The 24,284-nt window shown below is 38.1% G+C and overlaps 1 protein-coding gene across 18 annotated transcripts in view; it reads left to right on the top strand.

Annotated features, from left to right (window-relative positions):
* SOX6 (SRY-box transcription factor 6) overlaps positions 1–23,619 on the top strand; it is a 1,055,545-nt gene extending 1,031,926 nt beyond the window's left edge. For all 18 annotated transcript variants that reach the window (XM_069623758.1, XM_069623756.1, XM_069623746.1 and 15 more), the window contains 2 exons: positions 6,357–6,573; positions 15,534–23,619. In XM_069623758.1, coding sequence (XP_069479859.1) covers positions 6,357–6,573; positions 15,534–15,837 — 521 coding nt within the window. In that variant the 3' untranslated portion in view covers positions 15,838–23,619. The remainder of the gene's footprint in view (positions 1–6,356; positions 6,574–15,533) is intronic.
* The last annotated feature ends 665 nt before the right edge of the window (positions 23,620–24,284 follow it).

The following is a 24,284-nucleotide window of genomic DNA, read 5'->3' as shown; positions in this document are numbered from 1 at the left end:
TGTACTCATGTGAGTGCATCAAATGTCACCAAATTGTCACTATAAGAGGAAAAGATACTGCTAGAAGTTACATTACTGCTCTGCCAGCCAATACTGTCAGCAGTATTTTAATTATTCTTTACTGTAAACATGCACCTGGTGGAACACACATTTCTCTGCTTTTCAATCACATACACAAATACGGTTGGATGTTAACACTGCCACAGTTAATGACACTAGTGGTAAAAATATAACTGGTCATGATATGTTTAAGATTTTGTGACCCCACAGGAACATACCACTCCTTGATAATCACATTGTAAGGAACATTAAAGGCAAAGAAGACTGCCTGAATTCAACACTCCCTTTTAAAGTGTGGCACCGATGATTCAATAGTTTGGAGAAATATTGCACTAGCAAAGCAGGTGGTTAGGTGTTGCCTTTTGCAATGGACAGCACCCAACACAAGAAATTGAGATTTCCTCACTGTAAAGCTAGAGGCGCCAAAATAATACATTGTTTTAAATAAATAAACATGTTCACCAGTCACTAACTTTATTGAGAGACAACACTAAAAACAGGAGAACTGTGCCTGGAAAAGCAAAAGGCCCAAGTATGCATTTTGAAATAGAGAGGGAATAAATCCAGTCGATATATTGGAGAAATATTTATGTCAAAAAATGCATCAAGGCAAGCCATTAACTGATTATTTTCTCAACTAATTTACTGTTTGATTTTAAATGAAGCACAGCCTATTGATACATGGAGTGTCTCCTTCAATGCATTGCATTCAAAGCATGTGAATTAATGTCAAATGTAACAAAAATGATACAATTATGAATGAAGAAGAGAAGTAATGGTTTTATTGGTTTATATAACACTTGTCTTCAACAGCCATATTTTGTTCAAACTTCAAGTTGACCTGAGTTTCAACTTGGAGCAAGCTAGAACGCCCACCGTTGAGAGTCTTCCGGGGGATATTATGATAAAAATAAATGGACATATTAAAAATATGAAATCTGTGGTCTTCACAGAAGATTAACATCTAGAGTGGAGAGATGGTCGATTTTATTGCCAACTTCAAAAGGGAATGTATCCATTAGCTAGCATATTTTGAGCCTGCTCTTTCATAAAAATCAGCCATTCGCTGGAACTAATGAGAACAGGACAATGAAGCATCTCAAAAAATGCCTGATCAATAATTAATTAAGGCCGCACAAAAAGCTGTTTACATAAAAGTAATGCGCTGAGCATGAATCTCTGAGTTGAATTCCAGATCATGCCTGATCATGTACTTTGCTTTGTTAAAACAGCAAATATTTCTATCAATCAATCAACACATATTTACTATTGACCTTATATGCAGAAGTAAATCTATATCATAAGTCTGAAACCATAAGACCTAGAAACATGCAACTGATTCTGTTTCAAGATCAGTCTCTTTTTTAATTTGACAATAAATTTGAATTCTATACACTGATCAGAAACTATTAAAATGAGAATAATTCATATATTTTTGAAGCAATATGCCAAATAGTCATGTTGCATAGTCTGGTCTGTAAGCGCAGACTTCAGAAATATTTATTTCATGAATTAGCATATAGTTGCCATGAATTATGGAAAAAAGCAAAATGTAATTCAGCAGTATAGGAGTGAAATAAGTGTCCCCCTTTGCTCATGCCAGAAATCCAATGAAGATTGGAGATGTGTATTTAAGAGGAGTGTCTACTGATGAGGCAGACCAATAGAAAGTTAAGCCCAATCACACAGTGTGACATTACAGAAACATGGGGATTTTTGTCACTTTAAACATAGTATGATCACCTAGGAGAACATTTTGACGTTGGAAACGATGCAGGAAAGAACTCCTCCTAGGAATATGATTATGAATTGATGAATCAGAGAGGGACCTGCAAAGAGGGAATGTGAGGCAGTACACACTTCATGGAAGCAGACCTGGCAGGGCACTGCAAACTGGGAGCTATCCAATGTAAAGCCAGAACCGGGGTCCAGGATTTTACTAAAACTGAAAGCATGTGAGTATGACAATTCCTCAATGACATGATATTTGTTCTCAAGCCACCATTTTTATGTTGCTAATTAAGTCTCTCAGGTAGTTTTGGTAGGTAATATCAAATTATATTGATATAAACGGGAAAAAACAGTGAAATATATTATTGTGTAGGAAAATTATTGTTTGTGTGTGTGAAATAGTTACATAATTGCATGCTGGTCATTTTATATTTAGACTGGCTGTCTGTGATTGTGTAACATCGTGGGTACTCCCCTGCATTGAGCTGGAAACCACCTTTGCCGTCATTTCACCTTTAATTCCTTTCTTAAACACATTTGAGTTTTGACAAATCGCCTGTGTGTTTCCCTGAATTGTGAAGTAGGACTGTATCACTAAAGGGAAGTTAGATTGCGTACTCCACCTGACATAGTATCAGCAAATTAATCATAATATATCTTACGTGTGTGTGTGTGTGTGTGTGTGTGTCCTTTTCACACATAATGCATTGCTCTAAAAGCAACAGTCAGCTAGTTATGCATGATATCTTTTTTAAGGCAAGGTTCACATGGGTCCTATTTTAGGCTGTAATTAAAGCAATAGCCTGACCATATTTTTTTTCCATATCGTGCGATGCCAGCGGTAATACAATTCTGTTGGCTGCATTTTTACTATTGGCTTTAATTACCCTTCATTGTATTTGCAGTTGGGGGTATCCTGGTGGCATGGGCTTAAAATATGTGTGGCATTTCCCCATTTGTAATGGGAATTTAATTGAAACAGGCAGTAATGGTCCGTTATTGACAGTGTTCATTCACCAATTCTGTGTATTGCGTGATTGTGTTTGAAAAGGAAATACCAGAGATTGAGGATGTAGCACAAACATTATAAAAGTGAACTATCCTCCAAGCAGAGCTAAATAGGATATGAGGGGGTCTGCCTCTTAAAGTTTCTAAACCTAGCAGATCATTATTTCCAGGGAGCAAACAGCATGATTTTCATTAGTTGGAAGCTATTAAATATGTGTTAAGTTTCAATTAGGCATCCTAACTGTAGGTCTCTAAAAAGGCCATGGATGTATTTGGAGGAGTTGTCACAAGATAAAGAATCACATATCTGCTAAACCAAAGAAATGGCATAATACTTTATGCACGGGTAATAACAAAATGAAATTAGGGGGAGGGGGCATTGTAGAGCTGAAGATCTGCGGTGGAGGTATAAAAGAGAAGATTAGAACATTGGGACTATCCCATAGATATGCCTTCCAAGTAGAAGGAATGCAAGAACAATTTACAGATAACAAGAGAGGATATTTGGGTGAAATTGAGTTGAACGTGTTTTGAGTGCCCAAAGGGACTGCCAGTTCATGGTGGAAATGAATAATGTGGTACATAGGATGCCCGAAGCAGCAAATCACTGCCAAATTGATGAAGTAACCAAGTTGTGATTTTAAAGGCTGCAGTTGTAAAGGCAATGTTAGGTGAATGAGATCAGTTGTTTAGGTAATCATCATAAACAGAATCTCATTTAGATGCCGCCAGGCTGAATAGAATGGGCAATTTTTCACATGTCTTAATGTTGTTCGTCCTGTGTCCAAATTCCCCAATATTAGTAGATAAGAATGATGTGGAACAGGGAATCACACTGATGATCCAGGTTCAGCTGTTTGTGTGCATGTGGTAGAGCGAGGTTCAGCGCTCAGGTCTACAGGTTCCAAAGTTAACAATTAAGTCATTAGATTAAAATAGACATCAAACTCAGATGTTAAGAAGTTATTCCTCTCTACTCCAGTATGCAGGGCACAACTGGTGACATCACACTATGAATCAAAAATGACATCTTGATTGGTGACATCAAACTAGAAATCCAAAATTACATCACCAAAGGTAGCACCAGGTAGGACGCCACATGCAACTTCATTAGTAGCAGCAATTATGTCTATTTAATCAACTAAACATTGTTATTTATTTTAATGTAGCAGGTGAAAAAATGCAAAACTGTTACAAGCAAAATCCAAAATGTGTAGGCAAACAAATTACTGTGTCAGTATATATATATATATATATATATATATATATATATATATATATATATATATATATATATATATATATATATGATGCACCTGTAGACACAGTAATATCAAATATATTATCATGGTACACTTTCAGACAAACCTTTCTTAGTAACACTACCGCATGTGTCAACTTTTGCCACAGCTGTTTTATGTTTACTCTCCTGGAAACCGAAAAATGCCATTATATTCCATGATTTTTAAAACACGCAGCATTCTCTATTCAAGTGTTTAGAGAACTCCTTATAAACAGTGTAACATCTGAATACTTGTTCTCATCGTGTGTAAACTGAATTAATGTTTCTACCGCTGCTCTTACACAGTTTCTGAAGTGGTATATACGTTTTGGCAAAGGAGCCTTCCAGTAATTAAAGTGCATTCCTAAGTCTTTGTTTTATCAGCACCAGTGATTTAGGGCCTGATTCACAGAAGAATTGTATAATGGCGCAATCCCATTGGAAAAGGCTCTGTGAATGTCAAGGAGTTCTTCATTTGTCCAAGCATATCTATTGTGTTATGTTAAAGCACATTTGATTCACAAAACCTGTCTGTGAATGTGAATAAGCAAATCATGTAATGATATAAGAGGTATTACAAATTGTCTTCCACAGTTGGTATACAATTGTATACAATAGTGCATTTAGCTATACAGGGCCTTTTTGTGGAATATTTGCCCGGTTCAAAGTGAATTTGCACTGCTGAAAAGTGACTTTGCACTGTGACACAAACCCTTATTCATGAAACCGTGCAAAGTGTATATATGTATAAACATATATACATATATGTATAGTGTAATATGTGCAAACAAAACAAGAGGGGTGGCAGGGGCGCTGCTCTGGGTCCCAGCTGCAGAAAGCTGAAACAGTTCAAAGATGTACTCCTCCTAGCGTGCTTTCATGCCTCAGCAAATCTTCAGGGAGGCTGATTGGATGTAGGTGTGCAGGGTTAAATCCCTCTCGTATGTACCAGGCAGTGGCAGCATGGAATTCTGGTAACTGTAGTGTATCAAAAATGTAATGTGTCTTCTGCAATATAGGATTTATGTTATGAATTCCTTAATAGGGACTATATACCTTAATAAATAAGACACCGTTACATGTGATTTTGTGTATGGCTTCAACCAGCACATAATCACATTTCTACATGATGATGTGTCCTCTCACTGGGACGTCCTGCCAATGTAATAATGATGCCATGTTCAACTGATATCCAAATAAAATGTGGGATATTGGAATTTCCCCTGACTCGCGAGTGTTTATGGAGACATTGGCCCTGATTTACAAAACAATTTTCAATGAGAAATGTTCCTTGGAAAACACTTTGTTAATCAGGCGCTGTGTGTCCAGATGTATTACACCCACCATGATTGACTGCAGGCCTGTCACACTGACACACCAATTGCTCAGTGACAGCTCTGGAACTGCAAGCCTTTCAGTGTTTGAGGCCAGTGTGGCTGGTGGCAGCATTCTACTATACATAAATACTTCACCAACATAAGTGTCAATAGCTTCCTCAATTCTGCTGTACACCAGATAGCAGTTGTGTTTTGCTATTGCCTCCACTTCTGTGTATTCTTTACTGATAAACAGGCTGTATTGCTTAATAAAGGGCTCTGCTCAAATTGTTTCTCCATCACTATTCTACTCGTAGCTTGGCAGACTATTTTAAAAATGCTTACAACTGTAAGCATTCATTTTTTAGGAACATACATTTCACTTCCTTGATGTGGAGAAATACTGCTTTGTCCAAAACGGATGTTCAACTGGTTTGGGTTAATGGAAGATAATGTTCTAAAACATGCAACCATGTATTCTTTTAAAGAATGTTAGCATTATATAAGATGATCTGTCTTTACCTTTTGTAACCAAACCAAGAGAAGGCAATGCTTACTTTTCAAAATACTGTTATCTATATTTTAGGAGAATCTGCTTATACTTCATAATAAATACTTTTTCAGTGGTTGAAAGAATCAACATATTAAATGTCAAATAATTTCATTGTATAAAGAGTGATTGTTAAATCCTTCACATTAACTAACGAAATAGAGTAGGCAATTAGCGCCTACTTAGCAGGAGACATCCAGTTACAAATTGCAGCACATAGAGCTTTGAGTGTATTATTTATTTGTTTGCCTGTTGTAGCCCTCACTTGTCATTCCATGGGTACAGTACATCACAATTCCTCAAAAAGTCAAACCCCATGCCTTGAGTACATGTTCTACCCTTTTGTTAGCTATTAGCAGTCTACTTAAAACCAAAGCAAACACCTACTTGTGGATTTTCACACACACAGGTTCACGATGGAAATCCATGTCTAATCAAGAGAAGCAACCCTACTATGAGGAGCAGGCAAGGCTAAGTAAGATCCATCTGGAAAAGTATCCCAACTACAAGTATAAGCCTCGACCAAAACGCACCTGCATCGTTGACGGCAAGAAGCTGCGCATCGGCGAGTACAAACAACTGATGAGGTCGAGAAGACAGGAGATGAGGCAATTCTTCACTGTTGGGTAAGCACAACCTGGGCCTTACACGTGTAACACAGCATGTTTCAGTTGTCTTCATAAAATGGAACAGATATTCTATTTGGAGAACTCTTTACCTCCTTCTTTTACCTATAGCCCCAAATGTGAAGAGGAACCTGCATGCAAGTGATTCATGATTTCTTAAAAATAATATTTTGAGAATGTGAGGATATAATTCCCGAAATAGAAAAAAACAATATGTCCAGTGCATGGAGCAGCAGTGTTATAAATATATATTTAATTTGTTTCCCCATTCCAAGTTCATTTAATGGCATCATGTTTTAGGAATGTTCCTCACCTGGCCAGGAGACACTCTAAAATGGAACGCCTGTAAAATTACAATTACAAATGAAATCATGCAGACAGTGCAGATGCTAGCTAAATTTTCAAACCACTTACATAAAGAGAAACTAAGTGCCAAGTCAAACAGGTAAGCACCTGTCACATTAAAATCAAACCAATCTTTGAGGTCACCAACCGTAATGGCAGTCATTGTTTGCAAACCACAGGTGACTTTGAGAGCTGCCTTTCCAAGAAATCGTACCATTATATTCCAATCAATGCCACATCTAAAGGCGCTGTACATATTGGGATAATATAAGGACTCTCATTTCCTCTGTGTGATGAATTTCTATTAATGCAGAATGAAGGCAGAGAGTGGTGTAGATGTGCGCTGAACCAGTAGCCTTTCCAAATGTGTCTTACAAAAAGTAGAGACATGGCTTCCTAAGTCAAGGATACATTCTTCAGTAGCAGTTGGTGGGCACAACTCTCCTCATAAACTACTTGGGCACGTTAAGTAGGCAACTCTATTCCATCATTATCGAAATAAAAGAATGAAAAGTTAGATGCACAGATTAAAAAAGAAATTATCTTGCTAACGGTCCCAAAATCAATACTAATAAAACCAGGCTTATTATAAACCAACCTCCTCTAAAATATAACAAGATAAAGAACTAAACAAGAAAAGAATCGAGCAAAGGCAAATGATTTTGAGACCGGAAACTGTGAACCGAGAGCCACCACTGTACCCTAGCCGAACCCATGTAGCTCCATGTCGTCTTGCTTCCAAGGCAAGCACGTTGCCGCTGAGCTATCCTCCTGAGTCCATGACACGTTCCTTCAAGTGGCTGTGTCCCAATTACTATGATTTGCTTCAAGGCAACAGGAAGTAAAGAAAAGCTTATTGACAAATGTCTACTCACTTAATCTAGAAGATAACTGCCATTGATGCCCTTAAAATTGACAATGGGTCAGTCCACTTGGCCCCAGACTCGGGCAAGGCTAGCAGTCAGATGACTCTTATTCAATGGCCTGTAGGGCAGTATTTGCAGAGAGTGGGGGCTGGGAGCTTCTTACTCTTCCAAGAAAGCACCCACATGTTTTCCTAAATTGGTTGTCATGACAGCAGATTCACTCTTTTCATCAGCCCCAGAGATATATTGGTGTGGAACCTGATAGTCAATAGTGATAAATCTTTTTAAGGCCCTATATTTCTTCAGTCTAGGCCCACTAAATATTTTCTAGTTCTTAAACTAACTAGGCGTTTTGCAAAGATGGGTTTTCCTATGATGACCGACTGTTCACTGAGGTGTCTGCTTTGCACCCTAGTCCCCTTTCGGCATCAATGCAGGATTGGCTGCTTGACTGCTCAAGTAACTGGGCATGAAGTAAGAATAGGAAAAGTTCATAGTGGTGTCTAACCTATCTCAAACCTCCATTGTCCCAGAGAAAGTAGAGGCAAAGGAACTGGGAGTAAGAATCAGGATGAGACTCTGACTTCACTATTAATGAAGATATAAACCTCTGAATATCCTTAACTTAACCACAGCTATCCCCGCACATGTGCAGACAAGCAGAGCGTGCTAAATGTAGGGGTGTTGCAGTAAGGGAAAGAAAATAGAACTACTGTGCCTGGTTGTACATTTAAAACATTTACCAGTTACCTCCTTAAACTTCCAGTGCCAGGCATAGCGAATGTGCAAGTCTAGGGAGTGACTTAGACTTATGCTAAATAGTGCACAGACATGACATCAGTTGTCTCCACAATTACCCAGTCATCATCCAGTTCTGGATGTCGACTGCCTACCTCAAACTAAACCCATCCATGTGTGAATTCATCTTCATTGGTCCACCCGCTAAACACTACTGATCCAACAATGCCTCAATGATATGCACTGAAAAGGATTTGATCCACAACTCTCAGACTCAACAAAATCCTCAAGATTCACCATTGACACCAGCCTGTCCTTCCAGAAGCACATACTCAAAAACAGCCTGCTCCCAACTCTTCACCCTTTGCAAAATGAAACCCTTCATCCCACTGGAGTACTTCGGGACTGTAGTGCAGACACTTGTGGTCTCAAACACTGATGGGGGAAATGCCCTCCTGATGGGGTGCCCAACTGCTGATGCGGCTCCCTTTAAAGCAGTCCACACCACTGCACCACATCTTAATAAGGGTGCACGGAAACGTGACTGAATCAACCCCATACTACGCAAAATACATTGGCTTCCTCTCCAGGATAGGATAACGTTCAAAACTGCATTTATCATCTACAAAGCAGGCAAGAGTAGCACACAGTTTACCTGGTGGCTAAGCGCCACATATTGGGTGGCACATGCCCCTCGCATAGCAAATCAACCTACCAACTTGAATCCCATGAAATCTGCAAAGAGAGGACCTGCAGACAATCCTTCTCTTGCCACACACCTACCCTCTGGAACTCGATCCCGGTGCCGGCTCGGTATGCCCCCCACAATACTAAAATTTTGCAAATCTCGCAAAACATGACTTTTTAAACACTACCTGACCAAGTACTTATTTCAATGGGTGCACATACCGACACATAGACCTCAACTTACAGTACTGTGGTACTGTTAAAAGATGCCAGCCAAAACGCTGACTACCCACACTCTGTACAGCGCTCCACTGCTCCCAACCTATGTTTGCTCTTTAAACAATAAAATAAACACATACATAAATAAACTGTCTCCACCAGGACCTTTTTAAAATAAGGTTTGGCAAATCCAACAGTTTTGGCTTTTGGGTAGGGATATGTCAGATACTGACAAAATGGTACTATCTAGCCATACAATGGCAACAGCTGGCAAGTTGGTGCGAATACCTGGGCATATTTTGACACTTCTTGGCAAATGCCTGTAAAAGAGCCAACATCCATGGATTTGCCATTGCTTGTTGTTAAAAGAAATTCAATGTGAGGACACATTGATTACAAAGCAAGTAGCCGAAGACACACTTGGTTAAGCCATTTGTATTACACAAGGAACCAATTTAAAACTGCAGCTAAGCCATTTACATTCGGAGGACTGTAAAGCATCATTTCAGCCGCGTAAAGCAAGCTTTAGAACAAGTCACATGTTGTAAACAATATTTAATAACCTTTTTATTTTTAAGCTGGATTTCACAGGACATCATTGTAGCTCCTCGAAGCCTCAGTCTCTAAATACTCCCTTTCCACGCTTAATGACCCTCTCACAACTTAATTTCTATCCGATACGATATGCTTGGTGCCATGTTGCAAAATATGTTTCATCTTGATGGCAGAATTGTGATTTGCAATTCCGCAGCTTTCCCATATGAACTTTCGTTGTTTATGTAAAATGCCTGTACCATATGGCAAAAGAAAGGGAATGATACACAGAATACTCCAAGGGGGATGCACGATGTAATTGGTCTTTCAGTCATTTAGCACATTGACTTAAGTTAATTTCATTGTTTAATCAAGGATGATTATTTGTCAAACTATGACTAATCCCACATGAAATGCACATTTAATTAAAGTAATCAGAGAGCAGAACATGTTAGCAATCTGTCCAATAACAATTCAAGTTGAGTCCATCAACTGAGACAAAACGTGCTTTTATGGAGTGCATGTAGTATGTGGATAAAGGATAACATGAGGCAACGCAGGGTTAAAGTAGAGTGTGCACCTTCTACTAAAGATACTGTTCATAGAAATATTCTGAGTTCCAAAGCTGGCATGGGGCCTCATTACTAGTTTGGAGGCAGCACCATGGCTGCCTCCAAACCAGGCTCCATTACCAGGTTCCTTCAATGAGGAATAACCGGGTCATTCCAACATTGGAGATCCCAGTAATTCCTCCTTGAAGGAACCATTCCCCATTCCCATTTGAGCCCCCATAGGGCTCAATGGGAATGGGGAGGGAGGTAATAACGGGCACATTACAAATGGCCCGTAATTACCTCCCTCTTCCCCTCGCGGGACCTGGAAAGGACGTCTGGTTTTACCAGACGTCTGGTCCGGGTCCCGCAAAGGGAACCTCGTAATCGGTGCTCCCGTAATGAAGGGTGCCGGTCCCGTACCGGCATCCTTCATTACGGGAGCGCCACCCTTGTAATGAGGCCAATGGTCTTTTTCCCATATACAACCAAATGCTGAATATATGTCATCGGTACCTTGCAAACACAGATTCTCTCTGGTGGTGCACAACAATGGACAATACGGGATTCCAGAAAAAGGTATATCGGCAGGGCACATCACACGAGGGTCAAGTGTTTCTGTTTAAATAATCCAGGAGCACTAACACTGGATGATCCTCTTTGGTTTTGTGTCAAGGCTTCCCAAGTGGCCATTGTCTGTCTGATATTGACAGCCAGAGATTGCAGCTCCATAACACAGGGAGAGAATAGTAAGCGGACCAGGACCCCCAGGACGCCCCCCCCCCCATCCTAATCTACACAACGAGATCCATTTGGGACAGGTTCTGCCTTCTGCACGTGTTTTGCAATTGGACATATACTATAGCTGCAATTCATCCATGACATTCGTACAGAATCAGCCAATGCTCTTTTACAAATGTACCAATGGACCAAGTCTGCAGCATTATCCAGCACTGCGACAGGGGACATGCAGTAGAAAAGCTACCAGTTATACCTTCATTGCAGCCTACATAAAGCAGATCATTGCCTCTTGATGACCAGCAGTCCTTCCATTCAAGTTACATTAACAAACCTATGCCATTAAAATCTTAGCTAGTTTATCGTAGGCCAAAAGCCATTCTCATTTAAGAGAGAAACTCAATGCTGATTCAAGCTAGGCTGCATAACGAGCTACTATATACATAGAATCCAGTGCCCTTTTAGTTTATACAGTACATGTTTCAAAGTCTATAAATAGTAATTGTATACTAACAATTGAAGCTTTGAAAGGATTCATTATTAATCAATGGCTTGGTGTGACCCAAGGAGGGTGGTGGATGCTGGCGTTGCACTTTGCCCACTGTCACGACGTGGAACGGAATCAATGAGAAGTGGACACAGATGATTGGGATTTTTACCAGATCCATGTTTATTAAGGATGGGTACAAAACGTAGCCGAACTAATGAACATGCAATACAAAAACGGGATGGTTTTGCCTTAAATTCCAACAATAATGTCCCTCACGTCAACAAAATAAATCATAGTCCAAGGCTTCTATCCAGAACTTAATGTCAATTCCCAGTCATTCCCAGTTTGTGAGTTCGAGTGCCCCCACACTTCTTTGACTTCTGGTCGCATTGGTTTATACTTTCACATTAGTCTCTGCCAATGTCGCATGGCAGGGGCGGATGCCACTAAACCAAGCCCAAGAGCTTGCAGCAGAATGCTGGCAATCAGGGATTGTCTAGAGGCCAGGGCAGGCATCCATGAGTCGGTATGGTCTTGTATCTAAAGGAACCTTTCCTACTTCTCATCACCACTGCACTCCTCTTTTCACCCCTCCAGATCTGCCTCAACGGTTCTGCCATATGCTCGCTACAACTCCCCTCTGCAATGCTTATTGATAGCTTGCTCCATTTCCCTATTTGATTCAGCCTTTCCTGGGCTGTCTCTCTTCCACTTTATCTCCACCTTACCCCATATGTATCCCCACCTCTCCTCACCTGAGGACTTTCCAAACCTCCTCTACTTGTGTTTCCTCTCTTGTTTTTACCCCCAGCACTCTTGTGTCTTTCTACCTCCTCTTTGCTCGTCAACACCGCCTTTAGCTTCAATCCCGCCTTACTCTCACTCCTTGTATATTTCCTACTTCCTTGTTCTCCTCCTCCTTGTTATTGACTTCCTAACTGTTCTCCTCCTCCTCTCTAGACTTCTCTCTCCACTGCAGTGGAGCTTTATTTCTCCAGCTTTCTTTCTCCAGCTTTATCTCCTCCTCATTGTCCTACCTCCAAAACAATCCGGAACTGTTTATACCACTACATCCAGACTCTCACACCCTCCTTGTCTAAAACAGGCCCTTTCCCCATCTACAGCTTTCATGATCGTGTATTATAAACTGCGAATGGTTAGGTGTCATCTGCTTTGGTGGTTTCCTGCTACTCTGAAGACATGGTGTGGCAGCAACTTGCTCTTTGCTTCCACCATGCATCCCTTGATCTCAGGTGCGGCTCAGATGATGCTGTTCAACTAACACTAGACATAAAGGATCTGATTCATGCAAGTGTTTTATAGTGGTGCAATCCCATAGGAAAACGTTCCATGAATTAGGCCCTAACAGTTCAGTAAAAAGGCAATCTATACTAGCGTTCTTGCGCAAAACACAATGGGCCTCATTACGACCCTGGCGGAAATCGCGGTGCAAAATGCACCATGGAGCACGGCGGAAAGCTGCCGATAGCGCCATGGGGGTTGGCGGATTTTCCGCCCCATTCCGACCTTGGCGGGGCGGTAAATCCCCATCCCCCATTTTACCCTTCCCCATTCCCATTTTCGCCCCATAGGGTATAATGGGAGTGGGGAAGGCGTTAATTACGCCACCGTAAAATACGGTGGCGTAATTAACAACAAGGTCCCGTAGCGCCATGGATTTCTCCGCCCGGAAAAACCAGGCGGAAAACGCTCCATGGCGCTACGGGAACTCGTAGTAGGGCGGACGGGTCCGCCGCGAATAACGCTGGCGTAAACCCACTCCGCCAGGGTCGTAATGAGGCCCAATGACATTTTGCTGACATGTTGCATGCGCGTTATAGCACTTTCTGAAGGCATGGACAATTTTAAAGGTAGATTTGATATGTTTACGAGTATGAAAAGTGGGGGTTGTGAGATACCGCCAATGGTAAGGAAGACAAATTAAATGTTTAGTGTAGACTTTCATTCCCCTTAGTATTAATCATTGTTTTAAAAGATTAGTCATGATCAGAACACATTCGAGTAATCTACAAATTAAGCTGATCCTAAAACAGATTATTTTCCTGGCTAGGTACTTTTCTGTGTTAAATTAGGCTAGAGTATATAATTGAGAGGAAGACATAAAATAATTGAAATTCAGAACATAACGAATAGAGGAAGGGTCAACATAGGCCTGAACCGTATCCTAAATGAAAGTCAAAACAGAACAAGGGAGCACATATTTCAGGATTGCAGGCATTGGTCGTGCTGGAGCATTAATTAGACTGTAGGCTCTTACATGTTGGGCAAGGCCTGCATTTGATGCCGTTCCCCAATCTAAACCGACCAAACCTAGGGCCATGTCATCAACTATTCTGTGTGACTGAAAGGGCTACACAAATATGTTTTAACACGCAGTGAGGACATTGTGTCAAACCTGTGGCTTTGTAGTGAAATCTAAACTTTAATGAGAAAACGCAAGTGGAAAAAGATGGTCATCCAGTATAAGAAAGTGTTCTACACAGAATACATGCCTGGCTGCGGTTACACCCAAAAAGCTATTCTCACTAACCACAGACCTTCAACATTCATCTGCAATTAACATGGAAAGTTCAGAGTCATATTTGATTCTCCTCTTAAAACTAACATTGATCATTATTAACTAGGCTGTACTGCTTATAAACCTTTAACCAAAATAGATGAATGGCATTGCCCTTGTTTAAATGCTAATTTAAACTTAAGTGTGGATGAGAGCTACTGATTTTTAAAGTGAGTGCTGAGAAGTAGTCATGTTTTGCAAGTCAAAGTTTAACATGTACTTTGATGGACTGTTTTATATTTGTGAACTGTCCTTTATTTGCGCCAGGTTGTCATACTGGTGTAGTGTTTATTTAGGTTAAATAAGCACTGTGATGGACTTAATACTAGAAACACCTTCATTTTAACTTGCTTTACCTCAACATTGGCATTCCCTTTTTACCATTTTGTAATAGGAAGTAATCTTAACTCTTTCTTTAAAGCTGTTTTTCTGCACTGATTTCCATTTTTTGTGTATGGCAAATTTTGCTAAGTTTATTTTTTTCATGTATTTCTGGTTGTAATTGGGTGCTTATGAATGGGCTAGTGTGCAATGCCTTTTGTGTATGACTTTGGCTGAATTGTATTTGGCACAGGTTATTCTGAGTGGATTGCTTTGTTTGTATTGATTTTGGTGTAGTGTTCAGAGTCAAGTGTTGGCTGTTGGCTTCAATGTATTGTTTTGACCACAGTGTTGCTGGGCATGATGTGGGCTTGTATGCAGTGCCTGTTGTGTGTGACAGTTGTGCTGAATTCTCTTCATTGCATGTTGTTCTGAATAGAGTGTTTTAAGTGTATTTTTTTAAGCAGACTGTTGTTCGTTATGGTGTGCTCCAGGTGTGGGTGAATGGAATTCCCTGTATGGTATTCTGGGTGTTGTATTGAGAGTGGGCCTGGGGATGAGGAATGAGGGTGCGTGTTTGTGTGTGCATCTCTATTCACATGCAAATGTGTGTTTGTGTGCTTGGGCTGCAGATTATCTTCTGTGTTGCACAGCATATTTTTTTTAAATGTTTATGTATATCTTCAATTGTGTGCTATAGTTTACATTTCCTATTTTCTCTCTTGCACCATTGTATTTTTCGTTTTGTTATATATTTTCCATTTTGTTTTGTCCCTCTCACACTACTGAGGAACTTGTGTGATTTGTGGTATATAGACTACTCTTCAAGTTTTGATTTGTACATCAAACATGCCTTAATTTGATATTTATACATTTGTATTGCTTTTCAACAGACAACAGCCTCAGATTCCAATCACTACAGCAACAGGTGTTATGTATCCGGGTGCAATTAGCATGTCAAACACCACACCCTCCCCTCAAATGACATCTGACTGCTCAAGCACCTCTGCCAGCCCAGAGCCCAGCATCCCTGTCATCCAGAGCACCTACGGTATGAAAATGGAAGGTGGAAGCCTTGCTGGGAATGATCTGATGAACGGTGAAGATGAGATGGAAATGTACGAGGACTATGAAGATGATCCCAAATCAGACTATAGCAGTGACAATGAAGCTCATGAGCCTGTCAATGCCAACTGAGCAGAAGCTACTGGCATGGGCAGCACAAAATACTTTTGACATTTGGGGAGGGGCGGTTCAAAGAAACGTTCTTAAAGAGCCTGCAGCATGTGTGGCTCTCTCCGTTACATCAGCAAAATGGTCTTAAATGTTTCTTAATGTGTGAGACCGATTATTTTTCCCCCTAGTTTTTCACAATTTTCCTCTTTAACAAAGACACATCAAATTTGAAACAACAGCACGTGGAAACGTATAGAAGTCAATCCATAGTTGACCTAAAAGTCAAATTCTTTAAGTCTATTGTTCCTTTGGATGTTGATTAAGGTTTATGGGACTGATATTAGATGGGGTAAACATTCTCACTCAGGTATGCTGTGTCAGCCAACAGGTTGTGAATGTTTTTGTGTTTAAATTCTTTTTGGAAAATAACTACCATCTTAGTTTTTCATATTTAAATTGCAATCAAGTCCACATCTGGATGTCGACTTACAATAGCAAACATTTTCAGAATTTCCATTCTATTTTCTTTCCACAATTATCTGGATATCAAATGTGCCAAATGTTTTCTTACCTTTTTGATCTTAATATTTTGAATGTCTTAAAGGAAATACTGCAAAGTCTTATACAATCCTTGGCATTTAACTGACAAATATGATTTTTTCCAGAATTTGCTAATGTACTCAGGAATCTGGAGGCGTCAGAATATTAGGGAATTGTTCTCGTTGCATGTGATAAGAGTCTACATCTTAGTCTGATATGAGTTTGAAAAACGTGCCCTTTGCACACCTTCGTAATTGGCACGGAGTTTTGCATTAATTTGGAAGATGAACTTCAGTTTGCCCCCACCCATTTAATTTCAGGACTATTCTGTTGGTGATGAGAGTGTAATAGAGTGGTGCCAGACAATGCCATTCTGGGTGACCGTTCTGATATTTAGCGTGTGAAGATGAGCATGAGAGTGACCTCACCAGCTTTTGACATGACATATCTTAAAAAGGTTACCTCACTTATGATTATTACCATAACTTTCAGTCTTAACACATATTTCTCTTTTCTCTGAATGCCTTCATTCCAGAATGGCAAGGGTCCAATTAAATAATTTGTTGTAATACAAATATTCTAACTATTGATAGCATTGCTCTGACAATTCACTTTAAACTTATCAAGGGACAACATTGAACAAATTAAATTGTAGCCAGATGTTTACAAATTATTGAATGAAATATAATTGATGCAAAGTGCTGTTGCTCTAAAAACAAAATACGTCACAGTGAATTATGAAGATGTCTTAAAACCAAACAACAATGATAGTTGTTTTATTCATAAAGTGCGAGCAAACCAATCTGTGCTTTGTTAAAAGTTTGTAGAATCAATAGTATTATCATGAATAATGGAAACACAGCATCTTCAGATAGCTAAATGTGAGTTATTAGCCTACTCTACAACAGTTTAGACAGTTTAGAACAGTTTTTAATCAAACTAGAATTTGATAAAAATCTAACATGTGTTAAGACACAACATTATAAACAGTGGTCTTATTCATAGACGAATGAGGTGGTGGTGCCTTTTGTTGGACCAATGCAATTAATGTATACTTTTTATAGATATATGAAGAACTCTTGATGCTGGTCAATGGCGTCTGAAGGCCAGTTGCTACTTTTCAGAGTGAGCCAGCATGGAATGCAACAGTACATAATTGAACCCCGATATCCCATGATTGTCTCTGTTACAGCTTTTATATCTTTACTTGCTGTGGCAGTCATGCTATGCTAATGTAGGCAGGATGAAATTTGTATTTCAATTGAATTCAAAGAGGAATACACAGACATTAAAACATGGGAATTGTAAAAGTCTTATAAATTGTAGTTCATTTATCTTCTATCACTCATAACATTTCCAATCAGTTCTACACCCAAACAGTAACAACTATTTTGTAGGATATTAACACATTTTTCCTTAAGCAATATACTATTTACACTGTGCTATACTAAGCTGAAAATAGTTGACCTTTTAATTGAAATGCCAAATATATATTTTGCCTCCATCCTTGTTGCACAGGACAATAATCATGTATCTTCATTATTGAATAATTGTCAGCAACTGTAAGGACGATTGTGGTATTGGCTAGTATCTAGCAATATATCCACATTGTATGTTATGTGGGATTTGGTAGTACACCTCTGCAATTTACATGGTACTAACCCAACCTTGAGAGAGCATACATAGCATACAAATACATTTTAACAGTTTTACAGGTGTGACTTTATTCCTTATAGCCTTGTGGAATATTCAAGTCTGTACTGGAATTGAAGGATTCCTTATATAACATTTAGAAAAGTAATTATTTGGACTAATGAAGTTTGTGTAGAATTGAATTCGTCATGCCATCACAATTGTGTGCATATTTTAAAGCTTTGGGCATAGGAATTCCACATTAAATCATTATTAGTTTTAAAATTGTCACCAACTGATTTGTCCATCTATTAGGAAGTAAACATGTTATATTATACATGTTAAATGTGCAGTTTTCTGCATCAGCATACACAATAAATGTTGTCCCAATTCTAAAATTAATAGACTTTGTCACAACTGGTGAACATTCTCTTTAAAAGGCATAAGAGACTTGTAGACATGTTTTTGTTCTTTGGAATTTCTTGTGTGCATCTAGACTGGATTTGGAATTTTAACCTATTTCCTATTGACAGAATATTTATTTAAGTCTTATACAGTTGTTCCTATTGACTTGATCTTTTGATTTTTTTCTTTAAACTTTTATCTTTCAAATTTTCATTCTATTATACAGTTCTTTCTGTTCTATGCCTTCTCTCCTTTGGTTCCACTTTTTCTTTTGAAAATTTAATTTGTTCTAGATTGTTGAGTTGCTATTATTTGTATGAAATGTAATTTTTATTTGCACACAGGCAACTATTTAAAGTAGATGCTTATTAAATTTGTCCACTACAATGTCAAAATACTATTCTGCAGGCTGGCGGAGATAAAGGACTTTGCTTTAGGTTTGAAACGTAATTTTGCTTGTAGTACAAAAAGCCTCACACACAGATGTTTTTTTCATAAGTGTTATAAGCACTGGATTATATATGGTATTTTTTAACAATTCTGACTAATGTGAATCTGTTATATGAGAACTAAATGAACAAATGTCATCTGTTTCGACTCATGTGGGCATTCCCCACAGTTGCCGGATTTGAGTCATTTTTATGTCTTGTCATATCATTATTTATGCAAACTGCTTGTATGTTGGAACACTTTGTTTGGGCCCCAACCTCTTCAGTACTGTTGCTGTATAACTTTAAAAACATTCTAGAAGAGGATCGTCAATTTTGGAATTCTGAACAATGTAAACTTTAGTTTTACATAATAACAAATACATAATACATTTGAATCTAAATTGCAAATATCAACTTTAAATATATTTATTAGCCACCAGTGGCTCTAAAACGACAATGAAAAGAAGGAAGGACAATCAAAGAAAGAGCATTGAAATCTCTGGAAGTGATATCAAGACAAAGTGTCTAATGACTTAACCATCTCATATGTTTTTAAAATTTTGTAAATATAGCATAGGAAATTGAATTTAATTTTGTGTTCATGGATTTTTAGTGACGCATAAATTATGTAATTACTTTTTGTAGGTCTTTATAAGTGTATGTTGGTCCACATGAACAAGAATGCTGACACATCTCCGTACCTCATCTAGATGCTGAATTTACACTTGCAGTGAAAGAGAAACATTGGACCTGTTGCTCAGAACAGCAAGATGCCTCACTTGTCCTCTCCCATAATCCTTATTAGAAATGCCATATGCATGGAAACTTTTTTGTACAGAATAAAATATAGAAGGAAAGTTGCCAATTTAGGTGTAAAATGTAGCCCAACCAATGCTCAAAACTATTTTAGTGAATCCAAACTCTGTAAGGAGAACTAGTTACTATGTAACTGTTGGTAAACTATTTTTTCTTGTGTATGGAAATTATTCAGATACATAAGATGTTACATGTACATTAGTATATTGATTTCAAATCATCATGTAAACACAGATAGATGTATGTCCAAGTATACATATCCTAGCATACATTAAGGAGAGCAGAAGTTATTTAATTGGATAGCAGATGGATGCCATGATTCTTCTTTAAACCACATAGATACCAATAAACATAATCTGTAACCATGTACCCTGGGCCTATACTGCCATTGGGGTGTTTTTGCGGAATAATAAACCACATGAGTGTGCCCCTTATACCCTTCAATGGTGTTATACAAATACAACAACCTGTTTTTACCCTTCTATATATTTTGTATAAAATGGTGTCATTTGTTGTGTTTTAGCCACCTTTCTAAAAAGTTGGAAATCTGAACTTTATGGAACAAATGTTATTCCTGTAAGTTCTGGTACGTTTATGTATACACAAATCCATCTACGTGCCTGTGCCACATAGATGTATTAGATTGTACCATAGCATAGTTGTTATTTTCGTGAGCTTCCATATTGCATCATTACAAGTAAAAATGACTCCATAAGCAAAGAAAGGTCCTGCATTTCACCAGATGAAATTACAGCTATGACTGTGACTCACACAACACACATACCAGTTAATTGATTCATTGGAGAAGTGCATGTACGCTGGGTAATATTCATCCATATGTAAACCTAACAGGAACGTGTGAACATGTTATCCTAATTTTCATAGGAGCATGTTTTAAAGAAAGTCAGATTTGCATGATCCGAACCTTGTGGTCAAATAAAATTGGAAGTCTCAGGGTTATGAGGGCAGCCATGTGCTTGTATGGTCCTTAGCCTCCAAGCAGTCAACAAGTGAACAATACCAACACATAATGCTGTAATGTTTCCAATAATTAGCAAACAAACAAAATAGTATACCTTTATTACTTGGCAAAGCCACCCTTTTCCAAATCAATGACACATGACATCTACATGCTCTATCTATCGCCTTTATAAGGTATTACCTCATTCACCCAAGGAATTCCTGTTTCTCTGAATGCAGTTAGAACACATAAGGTGGGTTTCAGTAACTAATCCATATTAAGTAAAACATATTGGTAGTGTACATTGGAAATTAACAATACTACTTGAATGAAAATAGCAATTGTTTCAAATTGAGTAAAATAAAATCTGCCATGAGTGAGGTTTTAAATTCCAATGTTTAATTTGTTATGCTTTTGCTGACTGCAGGAAGAACTACACACTACCCTCACTATATTGCCCTAATGTGACTCATTGCCCTTTGTCTGGTCATTACACATTTAGATATGCAAACATGTATTCACATTGCAGAAAGATGTTTCGTGCAAAACACATATAGAAAGGGAAGAAAATAGTAACATATTCAAAAGTTCAAAAATCTATCTATACAGCCTTATACAAAAAAGGCATTTCACTGTATCAAAAATATTCTGAAGAAATAATGCCTCAGAAAATAAAGATAACATCTACAAGCGGTTACCCCAAGAAGGATTCATTTGATAGAATATGTTTTTTTTTAAGTGAAATTTGCAATAAACAAATAAAAAGCAATTTTCTCCAATCAACATGCAAAAACAACGTCTATTAATCTGGGTTTGAAGGGGTTCGGAAGCAGTTGTCTTGATAATTAATAAAAACAGAACATCATGTTACAGCTACTTTGATAAAAAGAATGCCATTGTCCAAAAATAATGAAATGATAATAGACTGTTTCATGTACCATACATGAACAGAGCAGCACAATGCTGGAAATAATACTAATGGAATCTAGATCTTCATTTCAAAAGCAAAATATCTAATACCTTCTCAGTTACAGTGCTGAGAGGTATAGTTAAGGGTCATATACTGAGGGAAAGGTCAATATTGCAGGGTAATACCCATTCTCAAGTTATTGCATTTGGCAAAGCTGAGGACAATACATTGGATAAGGGAATTATCCAAAGTGATAATGACAAAGGAATCAGAAAGTCTGCATATATGTATTTAATGACATACTGCAAAGACTTCTTATCAATAAAAAATCATACTATCTGACTTTCCTTTTATTACAATACAACCGAATGTTTTGTTAGAGTTGGGATTGTTCACACTTTTATAAGGCACTTAAGTATGTTCTTTTCAAATATGAAGAAAAGGGTTATAAGATTTCAGTTTACAAAAGCACTTGTTACATTTCATTAAGAGAGTTAGATATGTTTTTACCCATCCGCTGTAATGACAGTAATTTCAAGCTGAATTTTTTAAATATAAGGCTGTTTTTGATACTACCCTACACTTTAAATCATAGCGTCTATTTATATTTAAGGATAGCATATTTGCCCGTCCACACAAAGTCTTCATCTATTAGTTTGCCAGAAGTATTCTGATATTTGTTGAGTTGTCTGTGGAACTACAATTGTTTTGAAAATAAGATGTAAGGCAATATGAACGCTAAATGCCACTCAGTGGTTTAGTTTGTTTTGTATTTTCTGCTTGTTAAGAGCCACATGTGAGGAACTTGGTGCTCTAGGAGTATGGGAAATGTGCAAATATTTAACTGTTTGTATACTGCACATTGCAGATATGCTACTGTATGTACATTATCTGTCTGTCTTCCTTTGTAATGTGTTCTGCTTTTTCAAAAACACATTTTTTTTAAATTGTACTCTTTCCCAGCTTTTAGCAAAATAGAATGCCTAGCATTTATGTTTATTCATTATTGTATATGCTATGTACAAATGTTTTATTACATACAAAGTGTATAAGCTGTTACTGCATAACTTATCTCACTGTATCACTCCCAAACCCTAACCTTTACATTGTAGTGTGTATGTGATGTATATTGTAAGATAGTACTCTATGTTAATTTAATCAGCACAATTCACTGACATGCTGGACTGACATGCTAGCTGCTGTTTCAAAGTGTAAAGTTTGTGTAGGGCTGTTGGGATAACTTAACTCCAGTTGTCATGGTACTATGCTTTGTTTTTTATAGCAACTGTGGGTGTGGCTCTTATGATATGGGGCTGCTCTTCAGACACTTGCTAGCAAATTATAACTGGCAGGTTTTCTTTGTAGAAATTCTATGTACAATGCAGGTACCTACCTGGGCCCAGGGATGGTAATTATTTGGGCGTGTAGAGAAAGAACTAGTGTCTTTTGCTGCTTTGAATATGTTTTAAAGTCTGAAAATGTAAATAGTTTATCAAACAGAAAAATCTTGTACAGTCCAGTGTAAAGTTTTTAAATGAACTTAAAGGTTGCCATCACATCTTTCTCACACTCTCCTTCTGAGATATTTCCACCTATTCTACAGCATAGAAACCTGTTTGCTAAGGATAAATATATTGCTTATAAGGAAATCTGCTTTCACAGTGAAAACAATCATTATCCTTAGACCTGCATCATTGCATAAACAGATTTCTAGGATTTTGTTGTGCAGTATTGACGTGAGGTAAATTAAATAATAATCTTTCAGTGGTACTTTTAAGCGTCTTATCCTCCTCTGCCTCAGTAATTAATGGACAAGACACCATTGAAAGGCACACTGTCTTTAAATGCTGGTGTTTGTTGGCACCTTAGCTACACATACCTTTTTTACTTACAAAAAGGTGCTTTCCTGATACATAAAACATGCCATCTTTGTGTGATACCGGATATGCCATGATAGGGACTTATACCCCCTCAGGGGAGTTTCTGTAAGACTGCCTATTTATGCTCATTTACCTCAAGACTATCCTCTCTACTCTTAGTCTATTCACCATCACTCCATCTTTTGTACTGCTGTTGACACTTACAAATTAAAGATACATTTTGTTTTATGACACTTGTCTGTGTGGCATTTTCTATGAAACCGATCTGAAAACTCATTTAAAATTTCCCAGTCTGCCAACATGTATAATGTGTGTTATTGACAAGTATTTTCCTACCAATAATTCATCAAGGATGGACATTCTGATTACTGATTGGTAAAGTGGCATAGTTATAATTTTACAAAATAAAAATAAAGGGAGAGAATGTATAAATGGTAGGCCCAAATGGAAGCAAATTTCATCAACCTCTCTAAGTGTTCACTATACAAACGTTCCTTGAAGGCTGGTTTCCAGATAAGACTCTTCAGTGATGAAAACCCTGACAATGTTCCTGAAACATTGTGTTTCAGATAAAACCGCTAAATGATGGGAAAGGTTTATGCACAAGGGGGCAGATTGGTTTAGAACAAAGTTAGAGATGCTGGGACCCATGAACATATTCATGTCATCAGTATTCCTTAGTAGACTCACAGAGATAAATGATGGATGTTCTTTATTTGTAATGTGTTATGTCACTTATCGAAGTTACTTACTATGTTTCATTGGGATTTATTTTGAAATAATGTAAAATAATATGCATCACCAAAATAACATTTGTTTTAAATTGAATACTTGCACAGTGTTTGTGGAAAAATGTGGGACGAGACCTTCGACAGCCCCCCACCCTTTCATCC

Source organism: Ambystoma mexicanum, chromosome 11, assembly GCF_040938575.1.
Source record: "Ambystoma mexicanum isolate Mex_15411 chromosome 11, UKY_AmexF1_1, whole genome shotgun sequence".
Taxonomy (NCBI): domain Eukaryota; kingdom Metazoa; phylum Chordata; class Amphibia; order Caudata; family Ambystomatidae; genus Ambystoma; species Ambystoma mexicanum.
Note: the sequence above shows the minus strand (reverse complement) of the source record. Positions and strands in the feature narration are given on the sequence as shown.